General features: G+C 47.9%; 1 protein-coding gene across 2 annotated transcripts in view; it reads left to right on the top strand.

Moving 5' to 3' along the window:
* SAAL1 (serum amyloid A like 1) overlaps nt 1-14,385 on the top strand; it is an 84,288-nt gene extending 69,903 nt beyond the window's left edge. For both annotated transcript variants that reach the window (XM_088451793.1, XM_088451794.1), the window contains 6 exons: nt 3,246-3,438; nt 9,827-9,909; nt 10,557-10,745; nt 11,691-11,878; nt 12,655-12,747; nt 13,738-14,385. In XM_088451793.1, coding sequence (XP_088307919.1) covers nt 3,246-3,438; nt 9,827-9,909; nt 10,557-10,745; nt 11,691-11,878; nt 12,655-12,747; nt 13,738-13,830 — 839 coding nt within the window. In that variant the 3' untranslated portion in view covers nt 13,831-14,385. The remainder of the gene's footprint in view (nt 1-3,245; nt 3,439-9,826; nt 9,910-10,556; nt 10,746-11,690; nt 11,879-12,654; nt 12,748-13,737) is intronic.
* The last annotated feature ends 2,575 nt before the right edge of the window (nt 14,386-16,960 follow it).

Below are 16,960 nucleotides of genomic sequence, written 5' to 3' on the forward strand. Positions count from 1 at the left end.
TGGGTGACATGTGACATGCCGGCTCTCTCCCCTGGGTGACATGTGACATGCCGGCTCTCTCCCCTGGGTGACATGTGACATGCCGGCTCTCTCCCCTGGGTGACATGTGACATGCCGACTCTCTCTCATGGGTGACATGCTGGCTCTCTCCCCTGGGTGACATGTGACATGCCGACTCTCTCTCCTGGGTGACATGCCGGCTCTCTCTCCTGGGTGACGGCTGACATGCCGGCTCTCCTGGGTGACGGCTGACATGCCGGCTCTCCTGGGTGACGGCTGACATGCCGGCTCTCCTGGGTGACGGCTGACATGCCGGCTCTCCTGGGTGACGGCTGACATGCCGGCTCTCCTGGGTGACGGCTGACATGCCGGCTCTCCTGGGTGACGGCTGACATGCCGGCTCTCTCTCCTGGGTGACGGCTGACATGCCGGCTCTCTCTCCTGGGTGACGGCTGACATGCCGGCTCTCTCTCCTGGGTGACGGCTGACATGCCGGCTCTCTCTCCTGGGTGACGGCTGACATGCCGGCTCTCTCTCCTGGGTGACGGCTGACATGCCGGCTCTCTCTCCTGGGTGACGGCTGACATGCCGGCTCTCTCTCCTGGGTGACGGCTGACATGCCGGCTCTCTCTCCTGGGTGACGGCTGACATGCCGGCTCTCTCTCCTGGGTGACGGCTGACATGCCGGCTCTCTCTCCTGGGTGACGGCTGACATGCCGGCTCTCTCTCCTGGGTGACGGCTGACATGCCGGCTCTCTCTCCTGGGTGACGGCTGACATGCCGGCTCTCTCTCCTGGGTGACGGCTGACATGCCGGCTCTCTCTCCTGGGTGACGGCTGACATGCCGGCTCTCTCTCCTGGGTGACGGCTGACATGCCGGCTCTCTCTCCTGGGTGACGGCTGACATGCCGGCTCTCTCTCCTGGGTGACGGCTGACATGCCGGCTCTCTCTCCTGGGTGACGGCTGACATGCCGGCTCTCTCTCCTGGGTGACGGCTGACATGCCGGCTCTCTCTCCTGGGTGACGGCTGACATGCCGGCTCTCTCTCCTGGGTGACGGCTGACATGCCGGCTCTCTCTCCTGGGTGACGGCTGACATGCCGGCTCTCTCTCCTGGGTGACGGCTGACATGCCGACTCTCCTGGGTGACGGCTGACATGCCGACTCTCTCTCCTGGGTGGCATCGGACGGCTTTCTCTCCTGGGTGACAGCTGACATGCCGACTCTCCGGGATGCCGACACTTTCTCCTGGGTGACAACGCACATGCTGACACTCTCTCCTGGGTGACAACTGGCATGCTGATTTTCAGATTCGTTGATTAAGCACACTACAATAAGAGTCAGCAGGTGCTGTGGCTGGTGACCAATTCACCCTACCCCTGCTCTGGGGCATTGCCATACTAGTCACCCAGCTAAATCACAGGTGCGCTTGGGAATTCAGCCAGAAACAGAATGGCCCAATCGTGGAGGCTGTGGGAGGGGTAGGTCTATGTTCACCATCGCAGGCAGCCGTCATGTAGGTTTCTTTATATACTGTAGTGTAGCACTAGAGGGCGCTGTGTCAGAGTTTATAAGAACAATATGTTTTAGTGATATCTTTATACCATGTCATAGTAATGCCAGTCCTATTTACTATCCCTAGTTTTCATGATCTTGTCAGTGCTTAAGCATGTTTGGTCATGGGGGGGGATTTTTTTTTCCCTTGCATACCAAGTCTCCTGTGAGTAAAGGTGCCTACACACTTGGCGATCTGCACACGATCCCACGATGTGTACGATTTCCCTTGAAGCTCCTCCCGGCAGCTCTGCACACGATCCCACGATGTGTACGATTTCCCTTGAAGCTCCTACGTGGCAGCTCTGCACACGATTTGGTGTCTAAAGTGAGCAATTTACAAACGATCTATCGTGCATCCAGACTTTTTCCAGTGCATCGTGTCCCTGATTGGCAGATCTGACGATGCAATGTGCGACCAGCGGGGACACTCATCGTGATCGTGAGTGTGGACTCGCGATTTGGGCATATTTTACATGATCTGTCATTCTTATGCGTCAGAATCGGCCAGATCGGGTAAAATATCGCCAAGTGTGTAGGCACCATAAGCCTATTAGAGGGCACTGCTGATGGCGTTCCTGATCAGAGAAGAGCTGACAACTCGCACTAATAGCTTGCACTGCTGTTACTTTACTCCAGTGGTTCCCAAACTAGGTGCCATAGGGCACTTGCAAGGGTGCCACAGGCTGGTGATCCAGGGCCAAATCTATTTATGGGCCATATGATAGGCTGAACCAGTTCTGGTGGCTGCCAGTGATAAATTATGTGGACAAAGAGCAGTGCAGCCCGGTCCAGCACCACTTAATGGAAGCTAAGGACGACCGGAAGGCGCAATTTAGTAAATGTAATAATAATAAGAAACTTGTGGCCTTGGGGTGCAGTGAATAAATGCTGATACTTATAGTACACCAGGAATCGCGATCCAATAATATTGGGAACCACTTCTTTACTTGTGTAATAATCACATATACAACACAACCTAGATTCTGCCTGATAATCTGAGTTATTGTATATTTGTAACAAAACGAGTTTGTATACCGGGGAAAACCTGTACTTACGTCCTATAACGTATGACCTCTACCACAGGAGACCTGTAGTTACGTCCTATAACGTGTGACCGTGTATGACCTCTCCCGCAGGAGACCTGTAGTTACGTCCTGTAACATGTAACCGTGTATGACCTCTCCCGCAGGAGACCTGCAGTTACCTCCTATAACGTGTAACCGTGTATGACCTCTCCCGCAGGAGACCTGTAGTTACGTCCTATAACATGTGACCGTGTATGACCTTTCCTGCAGGAGACCTGTAGTTACGTTCTATAATGTGTAACCGTGTATGACCTCTCCCGCAGGTGACCTGCAGTTACCTCCTATAACGTTTGACCGTGTATGACCTCTCCCGCAGGAGACCTGTAGTTACCTCCTATAACGTATGTAGTTACCTCCTATAACGTGTGACCGTGTATGACCTCTCCCGCAGGAGACCTGTAGTTACCTCCTATAACGTGTAACCATGTATGACCTCTCCCGCAGGAGACCTGTAGTTACGTCCTATAACATGTGACCGTGTATGACCTCTCCAGCAGGTGACCTGTAGTTACCTCCTATAACGTGTAACCGTGTGTGACCTCTCCCGCAGGTGACCTGCAGTTACCTCCTATAACGTGTAACCGTGTGTGACCTCTCCCGCAGGTGACCTGTTAGTGAAAGTCGGGGAACTGGTGGACAAGCTGTTTGATGTGGATGAGGACCTAATGATTGACTGGATCAAGTCTGGCAGCCAACAGCTAGAAACGCCAGAAAATGATGATGATGATGATGATGATGAGAAACCGGCCGTCCTGGGACTTGTACCCTCATTGCTGGAGGCTGCGAAACAGCTCAGGTGAGTCTGTGCCCTGTGACTTCCATATACGAGTGAGATGCCTCATGCCTCTGCAGAGGTAGGCTAGTTTCATGCACATAATAGCGGCCTCCACTGTGTGTAGGTAATGGGAACAGATTATGGGGCCTCTTTTAATTAACTCCAAAAATGCATATACTGTTCTGAGAACATCTGGTTTCAGAGTATTGACACATTTTTGCGCTATTTAACAAAGGGGATATTGCAGCAGATACTGAGGACGTCTCCTGCGCTCGCAGTCTATATGCTCGCAGATACTGAGGATATCTCCTGCGCTCCCAGTCTATATGCTCGCAGATACTGAGGATGTCTCCTGCGCTCCCAGTCTATATGCTCGCAGATACTGAGGATATCTCCTGCGCTCCCAGTCTATATGCTCGCAGATACTGAGGATGTCTCCTGCGCTCCCAGTCTATATGCTCGCAGATACTGAGGACGTCTCCTGCGCTCCCAGTCTATATGCTCGCAGATACTGAGGATATCTCCTGCGCTCCCAGTCTATATGCTCGCAGATACTGAGGATGTCTCCTGCGCTCCCAGTCTATATGCTCGCAGATACTGAGGATATCTCCTGCGCTCCCAGTCTATATGCTCGCAGATACTGAGGATATCTCCTGCGCTCCCAGTCTATATGCTCGCAGATACTGAGGATATCTCCTGCGCTCCCAGTCTATATGCTCGCAGATACTGAGGACGTCTCCTGCGCTCCCAGTCTATATGCTCGCAGATACTGAGGACGTCTCCTGCGCTCCCAGTCTATATGCTCGCAGATACTGAGGATATCTCCTGCGCTCCCAGTCTATATGCTCGCAGATACTGAGGACGTCTCCTGCGCTCCCAGTCTATATGCTCGCAGATACTGAGGACGTCTCCTGCGCTCCCAGTCTATATGATTTGCAGATACTGAGGATGTCTCCTGCGCTCCCAGTCTATATGCTCGCAGATACTGAGGAGATCTCCTGCGCTCCAGTCTATATGCTCGCAGATACTGAGGATATCTCCTGCACTCCCAGTCTATATGATTTGCAGATACTGAGGACGTCTCCTGCACTCCCAGTCTATATGCTCGCAGATACTGAGGACGTCTCCTGCGCTCCCAGTCTATATGCTCGCAGATACTGAGGACGTCTCCTGCGCTCCCAGTCTATATGCTCGCAGATACTGAGGACGTCTCCTGCGCTCCCAGTCTATATGCTCGCAGATACTGAGGACATCTCCTGCGCTCCCAGTCTATATGCTCGCAGATACTGAGGACGTCTCCTGCGCTCCCAGTCTATATGCTCGCAGATACTGAGGATATCTCCTGCGCTCCCAGTCTATATGCTCGCAGATACTGAGGACGTCTCCTGCGCTCCCAGTCTATATGCTCGCAGATACTGAGGACGTCTCCTGCGCTCCCAGTCTATATGCTCGCAGATACTGAGGACGTCTCCTGCGCTCCCAGTCTATATGATTTGCAGATACTGAGGATATCTCCTGCGCTCCCAGTCTATATGCTCGCAGATACTGATGTTATCTCCTGCGCTCCCAGTCTATATGATTTGCAGATACTGAGGACGTCTCCTGCGCTCCCAGTCTATATGCTCGCAGATACTGAGGATATCCCCTGCGCTCCCAGTCTATATGCTCGCAGATACTGAGGACGTCTCCTGCGCTCCCAGTCTATATGCTCGCAGATACTGAGGATATCTCCTGCACTCCCAGTCTATATGCTCGCAGATACTGAGGATATCTCCTGCGCTCCCAGTCTATATGATTTGTAGATACTGAGGACGTCTCCTGCGCTCCCAGTCTATATGCTCGCAGATACTGAGGATATCTCCTGCGCTCCCAGTCTATATGCTCGCAGATACTGAGGATATCTCCTGCGCTCCCAGTCTATATGCTCGCAGATACTGAGGACGTCTCCTGCGCTCCCAGTCTATACCGATTCCACAAGCCATGAAAAGCTTCGCTGTATGGAGCTAGGCCCCAGTAGGTAACGTCCTCTTTAGTTATTAGCATGTGCCGGCATGGGTTCTTATCGGAGACCATGTCTCGCCATCTTATTCTTCATAACTCTGATAAAGCATTGCAGATCGCAGGGGTATACGGACAGGAGGACTGGTCATTTTTCTGGTTTCATGGAAAATTTGATAATTTTGCTCATAAACCCTAACTTCCATTAGTACCGTATTGCATACTCATCATCAGTATTACCCGCTGCGTAGTCCCCAGTCTCACAATGACCTATTCAGCTGTTTCACTTACGAGGTATCTTTATGTTGTAAGTCCCATCCATGTGCTGCAGAGCGTTACGTCCCATCCATGTGCTGCAGAACGTTACCTAGTAAGTGTAGTTCATGCTGCCGCTTCCTCCTAAGCAGAGAAGTCTGTAATAAGTGAGAGAATACATTAATGCTGGCGGATCGGACAAGTGACCCCAAACCTCCATGTGTGTATCGGGTATAGCACTGCGACGCCTGATAGCGAGCGCTTCTGGCCGTGCAGGTAAATGTGTATTGAAGCTACGTAGTATGTGCTCAGTAATGTCTGCGTGTTTGGGTTATTATTGGGACACCAGAAGCATTTTGTCTGTGAGTGCTGGCAATGGGTTCCGGGCTTTATAGCTCTATAAAATGCAGCCCTTGTGGGGGAAGGGCAGCTGGCACTGACATGACGGCACTGTGCGCTATATACAGCACAAACCGCTGCAGAGAAGGTTACACAATATGGAGTCTAACCACTTAACTTGCTAATATGTTTTCCAAAAAAACGCGCAGAAATTTTAATTTCTTTTTATGAGTGATCTAGTTGTTGCCCGCGTCTGTGCCCACAATGTAATCACTTCTTTCAGCATTTTTTTCATTTGATACCCTCTAGCTGTATTGCTTTACATAGGGGCCCTGTCACGGGAGTGGCCCATGTGACCAGCAGCGCTATACAGACTGGTGGCAGCAGCACCCTCACCCACCTCTCACACCAATGTCACTGTGTGCCCTGTACACAGACTGCTATGTAACCTCTCCTATTCACCCACCACTCACACCAATGTCACTGTGTGCCCTGTGCACAGACTGCTATGTAACCTCTCCTATTCACCCACCACTCACACCAATGTCACTGTGTGCCCTGTGCACAGACTGCTATGTAACCTCTCCTATTCACCCACCACTCACACCAATGTCACTGTGTGCCCTGTGCACAGACTGCTATGTAACCTCTCCTATTCATCCACCACTCACACCAATGTCACTGTGTGCCCTGTGCACAGACTGCTATGTAACCTCTCCTATTCACCCACCACTCACACCAATGTCACTGTGTGCCCTGTGCACAGACTGCTATGTAACCTCTCCTATTCACCCACCACTCACACCAATGTCACTGTGTGCCCTGTGCACAGACTGCTATGTAACCTCTCCTATTCACCCACCACTCACACCAATGTCACTGTGTGCCCTGTGCACAGACTGCTATGTAACCTCTCCTATTCACCCACCACTCACACCCTATGTCACTGTGTGCCCTGTGCACAGACTGCTATGTAACCTCTCCTATTCACCCATCACTCACACCTATGTCACTGTGTGCCCTGTGCACAGACTGCTATGTAACCTATCCTATTCACCCACCACTCACACCCTATGTCACTGTGTGCCCTGTGCACAGACTGCTATGTAGCCTGTCCTATTCACCCACCACTCACACCAATGTCACTGTGTGCCCTGTGCACTGACTGCTCTATTCTATTTATGTGGCCGCGGGCGCAGAGTTCCTCCTCCCCCCCCCTTACCGGCCACACTCATGGTGCCACACCTATCTCACCAATGTCACTGTGTGCCCTGTGCACAGACTGCTATGTAACCTCTCCTATTCACCCACCACTCACACCAATGTCACTGTGTGCCCTGTGCACAGACTGCTATGTAACCTCTCCTATTCACCCATCACTCACACCAATGTCACTGTGTGCCCTGTGCACTGACTGCTCTATTCTATTTATTTGGCCGCGGGCGCAGAGTTCCTCCCCCCCCCCCCCCCCTTACCGGCCACACTCATGGTGCCACACCTATCTCACCAATGTCACTGTGTGCCCTGTGCACAGACTGCTATGTAACCTCTCCTATTCATGTGACCGCGGGCACAAAGCCCCCCCCCCCCCTGCTTACCAGCCATGGGTGGTATTGCACCTATCTGCTGCATTGGAGATAATACACTTTGTCGTTGTTGCTATTGCTCAGCGTTACTGTGACAGATGGAGATAAAACAAAGTTCAGGTTATTTCTAGGCGTTTCCACTACACAATGACACAGTTTTAAAAAAGAATTGGTTCTGTAGGTTTTGTGCCAACTTAAAACAGACAGACACAATTTTCTTATATTCGTATAGACTATTTATTTCTAACTTATCCAACACGATTTTATTACAGTAATGTAATGTTTTTGTTAAACACTTTCTAAATTATTATAAACTTTAATATCGATATATTGGCCGATCAATTGGGACATTGCGACTTTGCATGTCCAGGGATGCAGGGGGGTTGGGAGATCCCCCTGCCATTGAAGGCTGCTAGAAGATTATATATCAGCAGCTACCACGTGGGCGTTTGACTGGTCGCATTGTTTGTGACCATATCGGGGAAAGCACAAACGAATCATCCGCACCAAGCAAGTGGATACAATAGGGCAGGCTGTATACTGTGCATGGGGGCAGGCGGTATACTGCGCATATTACCCTGTATCTGAGTTGAACAGTATTGTGCCGTGTGATACCGTCCATCTCTCTATCAGGACCTTGGTATAGATAGAGGTGGGGGCTGGAGATCTGTAATATGACAACATCTTCTACAGTCACTTTTTACATTCTCTTGGGTTTTTCTGTGTGTTACTGTTTGTAACCAAATAATATAATACGACTAAACCAGGTACAAGTCTGTCAGCCGGCTCCTCTTATTGTAGATATGACAGTCCGGAAGGCCTCGGTGTCTATATGTACATATTACACCCGGCTCCTCTTATTGTAGATGTGACAGTCCGGAAGGCCTCGGTGTCTATATGTACATATTACACCCGGCTCCTCTTATTGTAGATATGACAGTCCGGAAGGCCTCGGTGTCTATATGTACATATTACACCCGGCTCCTCTTATTGTAGATATGACAGTCCGGAAGGCCTCGGTGTCTATATGTACATATTACACCCGGCTCCTCTTATTGTAGATGTGACAGTCCGGAAGGCCTCGATGTCTATATGCACATATTACAGCTGGCTCCTCTTATTGTAGATGTGACAGTCCGGAAGGCCTCGATGTCTATATGTACATATTACACCCGGCTCCTCTTATTGTAGATGTGACAGTCCGGAAGGCCTCGATGTCTATATGCACATATTACAGCTGGCTCCTCTTATTGTAGATGTGACAGTCCGGAAGGCCTCGATGTCTATATGTACATATTACACCCGGCTCCTCTTATTGTAGATGTGACAGTCCGGAAGGCCTCGATGTCTATATGCACATATTACACCCGGCTCCTCTTATTGTAGATGTGACAGTCCGGAAGGCCTCGATGTCTATATGCACATATTACACCCGGCTCCTCTTATTGTAGATGTGACAGTCCGGAAGGCCTCGATGTCTATATGCACATATTACACCCGGCTCCTCTTATTGTAGATGTGACAGTCCGGAAGGCCTCGATGTCTATATGCACATATTACACCCGGCTCCTCTTATTGTAGATGTGACAGTCCGGAAGGCCTCGATGTCTATATGTACATATTACACCCGGCTCCTCTTATTGTAGATGTGACAGTCCGGAAGGCCTCGATGTCTATATGCACATATTACACCCGGCTCCTCTTATTGTAGATGTGACAGTCCGGAAGGCCTCGATGTCTATATGCACATATTACACCCGACTCCTCTTATTGTAGATGTGACAGTCCGGAAGGCCTCGATGTCTATATGTACATATTACACCCGGCTCCTCTTATTGTAGATGTGACAGTCCGGAAGGCCTCGATGTCTATATGCACATATTACACCCGGCTCCTCTTATTGTAGATGTGACAGTCCGGAAGGCCTCGATGTCTATATGCACATATTACACCCGGCTCCTCTTATTGTAGATGTGACAGTCCGGAAGGCCTCGATGTCTATATGCACATATTACACCCGGCTCCTCTTATTGTAGATATGACAGTCCGGAAGGCCTCGATGTCTATATGCACATATTACACCCGGCTCCTCTTATTGTAGATGTGACAGTCCGGAAGGCCTCGATGTCTATATGCACATATTACACCCGGCTCCTCTTATTGTAGATATGACAGTCCGGAAGGCCTCGATGTCTATATGCACATATTACACCCGGCTCCTCTTATTGTAGATATGACAGTCCGGAAGGCCTCGATGTCTATATGCACATATTACAGCTGGTGACGACGGTGGACGAGGGCACTCAGTCATTAGGTAAGTTACTACACTATATTGTACTGTGACATATTATATATTATCTGTCTGCAGGGATGAGATATTCTTCAAACAGCGGAGGCAGCCATCTTGTAAGTTGTGCCGTTACTTAGCCTAATTCGTGCCTCATGCCTCAGAGCTATCAGGGTGTCTTCTTGCAAAGGTTTTTAGAAAACCTGTCAGTAAATAAAAGGTATATTGATAGTTTTCAGTAACGGTCCTCAGGGCCTTCGTTGATAGTGGCAGACATATCAGATCGGCCCTGGAGCACAGCAGATGACTGATCTACCTGAAAGATATATCGGTCATCTGCCAGTCTGTACGGGCGATCGCGGGTCATCTGTTAGATCGGCCATCCGCTGTGCTGCAACATATCGGGGGTACACACCTGCCAACGAGGCTCGCGATATATCGGCCGTTCGATTGAATGGCTGATATATATATCGGCCAGTGTTTACCCAGCTGAAGTCAGTGACACGAGATGAGCACATTAACTGCCCTGGTACCAGCTGAAGTCCTTCCCACAGGAGAAAATATCATCCCCATGTTAATACTTTATTTTAACAGTTTTTAGGCTGAACATGTTTTTTATAACTTTATTGCAAAAAATATTTTAAATAAAAAAACTTGTATTTTTTCTTTTCAAGTACAGTCTCCAGAAGACGGGAAGCGGACGTGGGAATTCCTGTGTGAGCTGACGTGCCAGGACCTGTGCCAGCCGGATGATCCCCCTCTCATTGTTCAAGAGCAGAAGCTCATCTTATCCTCCATTCTGTCTGTCATGTCCGTCCTGTTCACATCCCAGCCAGAGCAGGAGTACACGGAGATCCAGAACAGTAATGACCTCTTCTATCCTGGCTGCTGTCACTTCTATACACAATTATGGCTTACCTGCGATCTGCTATGTGATACCCATGCTATGATTTGTTATAAGTGGAGGGGCTGAATGTTTGGCACAAAACACAATACTAATGCTGACCCCTAGAGGGTCCCCATGTACCGCAGATCAGTATGCAGATTGTTGGCAGCACAGTTACACAAATGGCCACTAGAGGGACCCCATGTACCACAGATTGGTATGCAGATCGTTTGCAGCACAGTTACACAAATGGCCACTAGAGGGTCCCCATGTACCACAGATTGGTATGCAGATCGTTGGCAGCACAGTTACACAAATGGCCACAAGAGAGTCCCCATGTACCACAGATTGGTATGCAGATCGTTGGCAGCACAGTTACACAAATGGCCACTAGAGAGTCCCCATGTACCACAGATTGGTATGCAGATCGTTGGCAGCACAGTTACACAAATGGCCACTAGAGAGTCCCCATGTACCACAGATTGGTATGCAGATCGTTGGCAGCACAGTTACACAAATGGCCACTAGAGAGTCCCCATGTACCACAGATTGGTATGCAGATTGTTGGCAGCACAGTTACACAAATGGCCACTAGAGTGCGCACAGGATATTTTGTAGCTTTCAATGCAGCTTTGCAAAATTACAACTAACACACAGTAGGAAATGCAATCTGCTGTATGCCGGGGTGTTGGGCATAGCAGTCATTGTACCCATTACCATTTATCCTACTATTGCTATGGTGGGTTCTGGCATAGGGTGAGTCTATAACTATTCTATCGCCAGGGGCAACATCTTAAATGGTGGCCCCTCTTGTTCACACACATCTAAATGATCACAGGCAAGAGCTAGTGGTTATTTCTCATTACACGCAGCAGCTACGAGATCCCCGGCTCCTTTCATCCTCCCCGTGTTCCTTTTCCAGACCTGCCATTACTCGGCAGCTTGACCCGGATCTTGGATAACTTGGAGGCCTGTCAGAGGAAGAGCAGCAATAAGCCCCACGGTCAGGAGGAGACGGAGGACAACGGGGCCGAGGAAGACTTCCACTTACAGATCCTAAAGGACATCTGCTGCGAATTTCTCTCCAACATCCTGTCACAGATAACAAAGGTGAGAATCACAGCGGCAGCCTTCTCTTTCCGCCATCACGGTGGATGCCGCCATTTACTGGCCTAGTCCTATAGCCGTGGGGATGCATCCTGTCCGGTGGTGTCTCGCTGGATTGTAGGCCGAGGTGGCTCAGCCTGCATGCTGTAGTCACTCATAGACCTCTGCTACCAAACACTTCTCTAAATTACCATCAGATCTGTCAGCGTTTTCCTACTAAATTCCTAAAAGCCACAATGAGGAGTATATTCCTGTCCCTGTACATGTGGGAAGCACACACACCTGGTTAGCATCAGGCCCAAAGCATCTATCTGAGAAGGTGGCTCATGGGGGAATGTTTAGGGTAAGGAAGAGACTGACTGGGTGTGGTAAGGAGCTCCATAATCAGGGTGCGGTAATGGGGAGGTGTTGGAGGTGAGAGTGTGTGTGTGTGGGGTGTAGGATGATGTGTTAGTGAGGACAGGGCTGCATGTGACATGATGTGAGGAGGGGAATGGAGGCAGCAGGAAGCCACAGACTGAGAGTTATATAGTGGGAGGAGCTGGGTCCCCAGCAGCACAGAGTATATCAGGAGATGAGTGATGTGTCAGTGAGGACAGGGCTGCATGTGACAGGGGCAGTGACATCATGTGAGGAGGGGAATGGAGGCAGCAGGAAGCTACAGACTGAGAGTTATATAGTGGGAGGAGCAGGGTCCCCAGCAGCACAGATTAGTGATGTAGGAATATTGTGGTGTTATATTCCCTCCTGTATAGAACAACAATACAATCTCTTTCCAGGAGGTTATACTGGAAGGACTAAAACAAGAGCATATAACAGAAGAGAAGTGTCTGAGCGCAATCCGGAACCTGCTCCCACTTTATGCCGCATCTGTGAGTATTGATTAGCTCTAAAAAGTTTTATTTTCTGTAAAGAGCCGACTACTCTTATACATGTTCCCAGCTGTCAGGTCTGCGAGTTACTGCAGGAGTTGTCTGACATCTTCATCACACCCAATGGTGAAAGGTATATAGTGAGCAGGGGATTAATTCTCCCCATGCCCTGTGTGTTTCCTTGTGCCCATCCTTCCCCACATCAGACGGAGCATCCTAGGACCATGGCTGCCAGACCTCAGACAGAGTCACATAGTGGTGACGTATTTACATATGGTATCTGGCTGTTCTATACGAGGAATCGGTATGAAATACCGCCGACCGCATGGCCAGCGGTTCGATTCCCGGCAGCCCGACAGATCCCGGCAGCGGCAGCCCGACAGCGCTGGAAATCCCGATCGTCCTCAGGTAAGTATATACCAACCTAACCCTCCTTAGGGGTGCCTAACCCTAACCTCCCCCCCAAGTGCCTAACCCTAATCCCCCCCCCCCCTTCCCCGATGCCTAAACCTAAGTCCCCGCCGTGTGCGCTAAGCCTAACCCTCCCCCCCTAGCGCTGCTGTCCGCTCGCGGCGCCCGGCATCCTTCGATCGGGGTTCCTAAATATAGACGCCTGTCATTTAACCCACGCCGGGATAAAGCAGTTGGGAAGCCGGCTGTCTGGATCACGTCGGCCGTTTTCCCGATTGCATCCCCTATACGATAGGGGTATACTTTGTGCACATGTCGCTGTTTGTAGCATTATGTCTATATCAGTATAAAGCATATTATGTCTATAGCACTTATACTGGCCTCCTGCTCACCTACATGACATACATCTGTTCTGCATTGTATGTGAGGCTGTTGGCCACAGATTGTGTGACCATCCTACAGCAGCCTCTGGGTGTCTGGCTTTTCAGCTGTGAGCAATTGTGAGACTACAAGTACCAGCATGACAATATAAAGAAATAAACAACAACCTAAGAATGAAATCGACATCTGTGCTTATAGGTTAACAGCTTTGTTATGATTCTGGGAGAAGCCAACCAGACATTGACAGAAATTCTGCAGAAAGAGATCTCCGAACTGATAGAAGAGTCGTGAGAGGCGGCCTCCACCTTACAGGCCGGACACTGACCACCTATCTGGGGAGAGCTGCAGCCCGGGGGTCACAATAGTAACTTTTGGCACCTATCTCCTGTTACATTTTCAAGTTGGACTTAATAAAAGGAAAGTATCAAGAGTTTGGCTGCCATTTAAATGGGTGCAGTTCCTTCTAGCAGCCTGCAGGGGGAGCTCTGCGTCCCAGCTTGTTTTAAAGCGATCTGCTGTAATAAAAAATACAGATCTGTAAAGCGTTACTACTAGATGCAGTCTGTACACATATATGTACCGTTCTGGGCTTTTCTAATAGCTTTCAGGATGTAGCCTATCAATGTTCCAGGAATCAATCACTGCAGCACAGCGTTACGTCACTGGTCGCTTGTCCATTGATTTCTGTTACCAATACGCACAATGTTATAGGATGTAGGACTGGTATCTGCGTTCTCATGTTCTGAGTCTTCTTTTGTGGACCAGAATAAAAATGAAATTTTTGTATTTAACTTCTGATCTGTTATATTTCTGCTTTTATAATAAAGTCCGTCTTGTCGTTTAAAAGCATTTTGGAGTATTCCTAAGTAATTGTTTATCTGCAAATGGCTCTTAGCTTTAATCATGATACATTATGTGCAATATACGTATTATTCTGATGATGTGCAGACTCTGGTATATGTTCCATAAGGTGACAATTGTATCACTGTGCAAGATAAACCTTCATTATATTATATAAAGCCTTGTAGGAGTAATTGTCCTGACTTGTAATGGCAACTGAGCAATGCGGCTGTCATTACAAGACAATGTTCCGGTGGCTCCCTCTGCTGAGTACAGCAAAGTGTGGATGGGACACTGATTCCGAGTTGGACGCAGCACATTATACAGACGCAGTTAGCGAGTTTTGCATACTGCGCATAACCACGAGCGAATTTACACCTTTCTCCAGATCAGTGATAGGCAACCTCGGCCCTCAAGAGCTACCAACAGTTCACGTTTTCCAGACCACCCAGCAGGTGCACAGGTGCAGTCATTACTCACTAACACATTTGAAAAGATCCACAGGTGGAGCTAATTATTACACTTGTGATTCTGTGAAGAGACCTAGAAAACATGCACTGTTGGTAGCTCTTGAGGACAAGGGTTGGCTACCCCTGCTCCAGATGGATCTTGGCCAGATCATTCTCTCTGAAATGGGCATTTCAGGGCAACAACTGGCTGGCAAAGCTGCGGTCACATGTACATAGCATCCGGAAAGTATTCACAGCGCTTCACTTTTTCCACATTTTGTTATGTTACAGCCTTATTCCAAAATGGAATAAATTAATTTTTGTTCTCAAAATTCTACACACAATACCCCATAATGACAACGTCTAAAAAGTTTTTTTTAGATTTTTGCAAATTTAATAAAAAAAAAAAAAAAAAAAAAACCAAGAAATCACATGTACATAAGTATTCACCGCCTTTGCCATGAAGCTCAAAATTGAGCTAAGATGCATCCTGTTTCCACTGATCATCCTTGAGATGTTCCTACAGCTTAATTGGAGTCCACCTGTGGTAAATTCAGCTGTTTGGACATGATTATGAAAGGCATATACCTGTCTATCTATATAAGGTCCCACACTTGACAGTGCATATCTGAGCACAAACCAAGCATGAAGTCCAAGGAATTCATACTATCCCTTTAAACCGGGACACATGATCTACACAGATTCTGTGACTGGCACAGAAACTGTGTAATTCATGACGTCATTCCCGGGCGCGAAACACACCGTTAACCGAACCCACGATCCCAGCAGCGGCCTCAGTAAAGAAGACTCGCTTCAGCATCGGATGCCAGGAGGTAAGAGAGGGAGAGATTATTGGGAAAGTTAGTACCTCCACAACTTGCGCTCCAGGGATACCAACACCCGCGGCTGAATAACATAACAGGACTCCCCACCTAACCCTTTTTTATACTCAAATAATTTTTATTAGTAGAACAAAAAAATCCAATATACATCAGATAAGACAATAGTAAACAGTAATTTACAATCATCATAATATAAACGTTATATTTTTAAAATTTTATACAAATAAAATAAAAGAACAAAGAAAAAAAATATAATACAGAAAAACATATAAACTAGACAAATTATATAATCTAAAAAAAAGAAAATAAAAATATAGCAAGTATTACATAGAAAAACCAAGTAATACAAAACATTACTATAAATTATAATGGACAAAACAGAACAGTACAATACATACAACCATTAATTGTGGGAAAACATGTGTGGTCTGTCAATATAACCTTTTCCATATCGAGTTGGGGCAGTGTTAAAGCTAGCCAATTATGGATGTCGTGTGAGAAGATGATTCAATAAAGGCCGACCAGGGTCGCCATTTTAGCAGTGGGGACGAGGATGATGAAGAATATTTAAATCCAGAGGTTTCCATTTCAAAACTTCTCTGAATTTTGGATATTATTATCGAGAGAGATGGGGGGTCAGGTCTCTTCCAAAATGTGTCCAACAACATACTTATTATGTGATTGTATTGTAGGAGGAAAATAATGTAGGAGTGCGATTTCTGGAGACTGGGGAAGAGGCTCCATAGTGACCTGAGCTATTAATTGAAATACCTCTGACCATAAGGAAAATATATTAGGACAAGACCAAAACATATGTATCAGAGTACCGTCTAACCCGCAATTAGTTTATAGAGCATTTCAGAATGGTTCAAACATTTGGACATTTTGAAAATGTTCATAAATGGAATAGACCAATCTTCTTCAGTTAGAGATATATTAAAATCCGACTCCCAATTGAATTGTATAGAAAGTTTAGACTCCTCTATCGGGGTCATAAGCGTATTATACCACATAGAAATACCACTCTTATGGCCAGTAGTAGACAGTTTAGAAAGTATATAGGGAGGTGGGGTGGGAAGGAGATGATTTGGGCCAGAGTTAGAAAATACCCAGTGTCTCACCTGCAAAAATTTAAAAAAGTCAGTTTTGGGAATACCATATTGATCCTGTAATTGTTGAAAGGATTTAAATTGATGGTTAGTATAAAGATCTCTAACTGTTATAATACCTTTCTCATGCCAGGGTGTTAATACTAGATCCTGGATCAGTCGAGAAAGGGCTAATATAGAA

This window comes from Taudactylus pleione, unplaced genomic scaffold (genome assembly GCF_031769625.1).
Source record: "Taudactylus pleione unplaced genomic scaffold, aTauple2 ptg000027l, whole genome shotgun sequence".
NCBI lineage: Eukaryota > Metazoa > Chordata > Amphibia > Anura > Myobatrachidae > Taudactylus > Taudactylus pleione.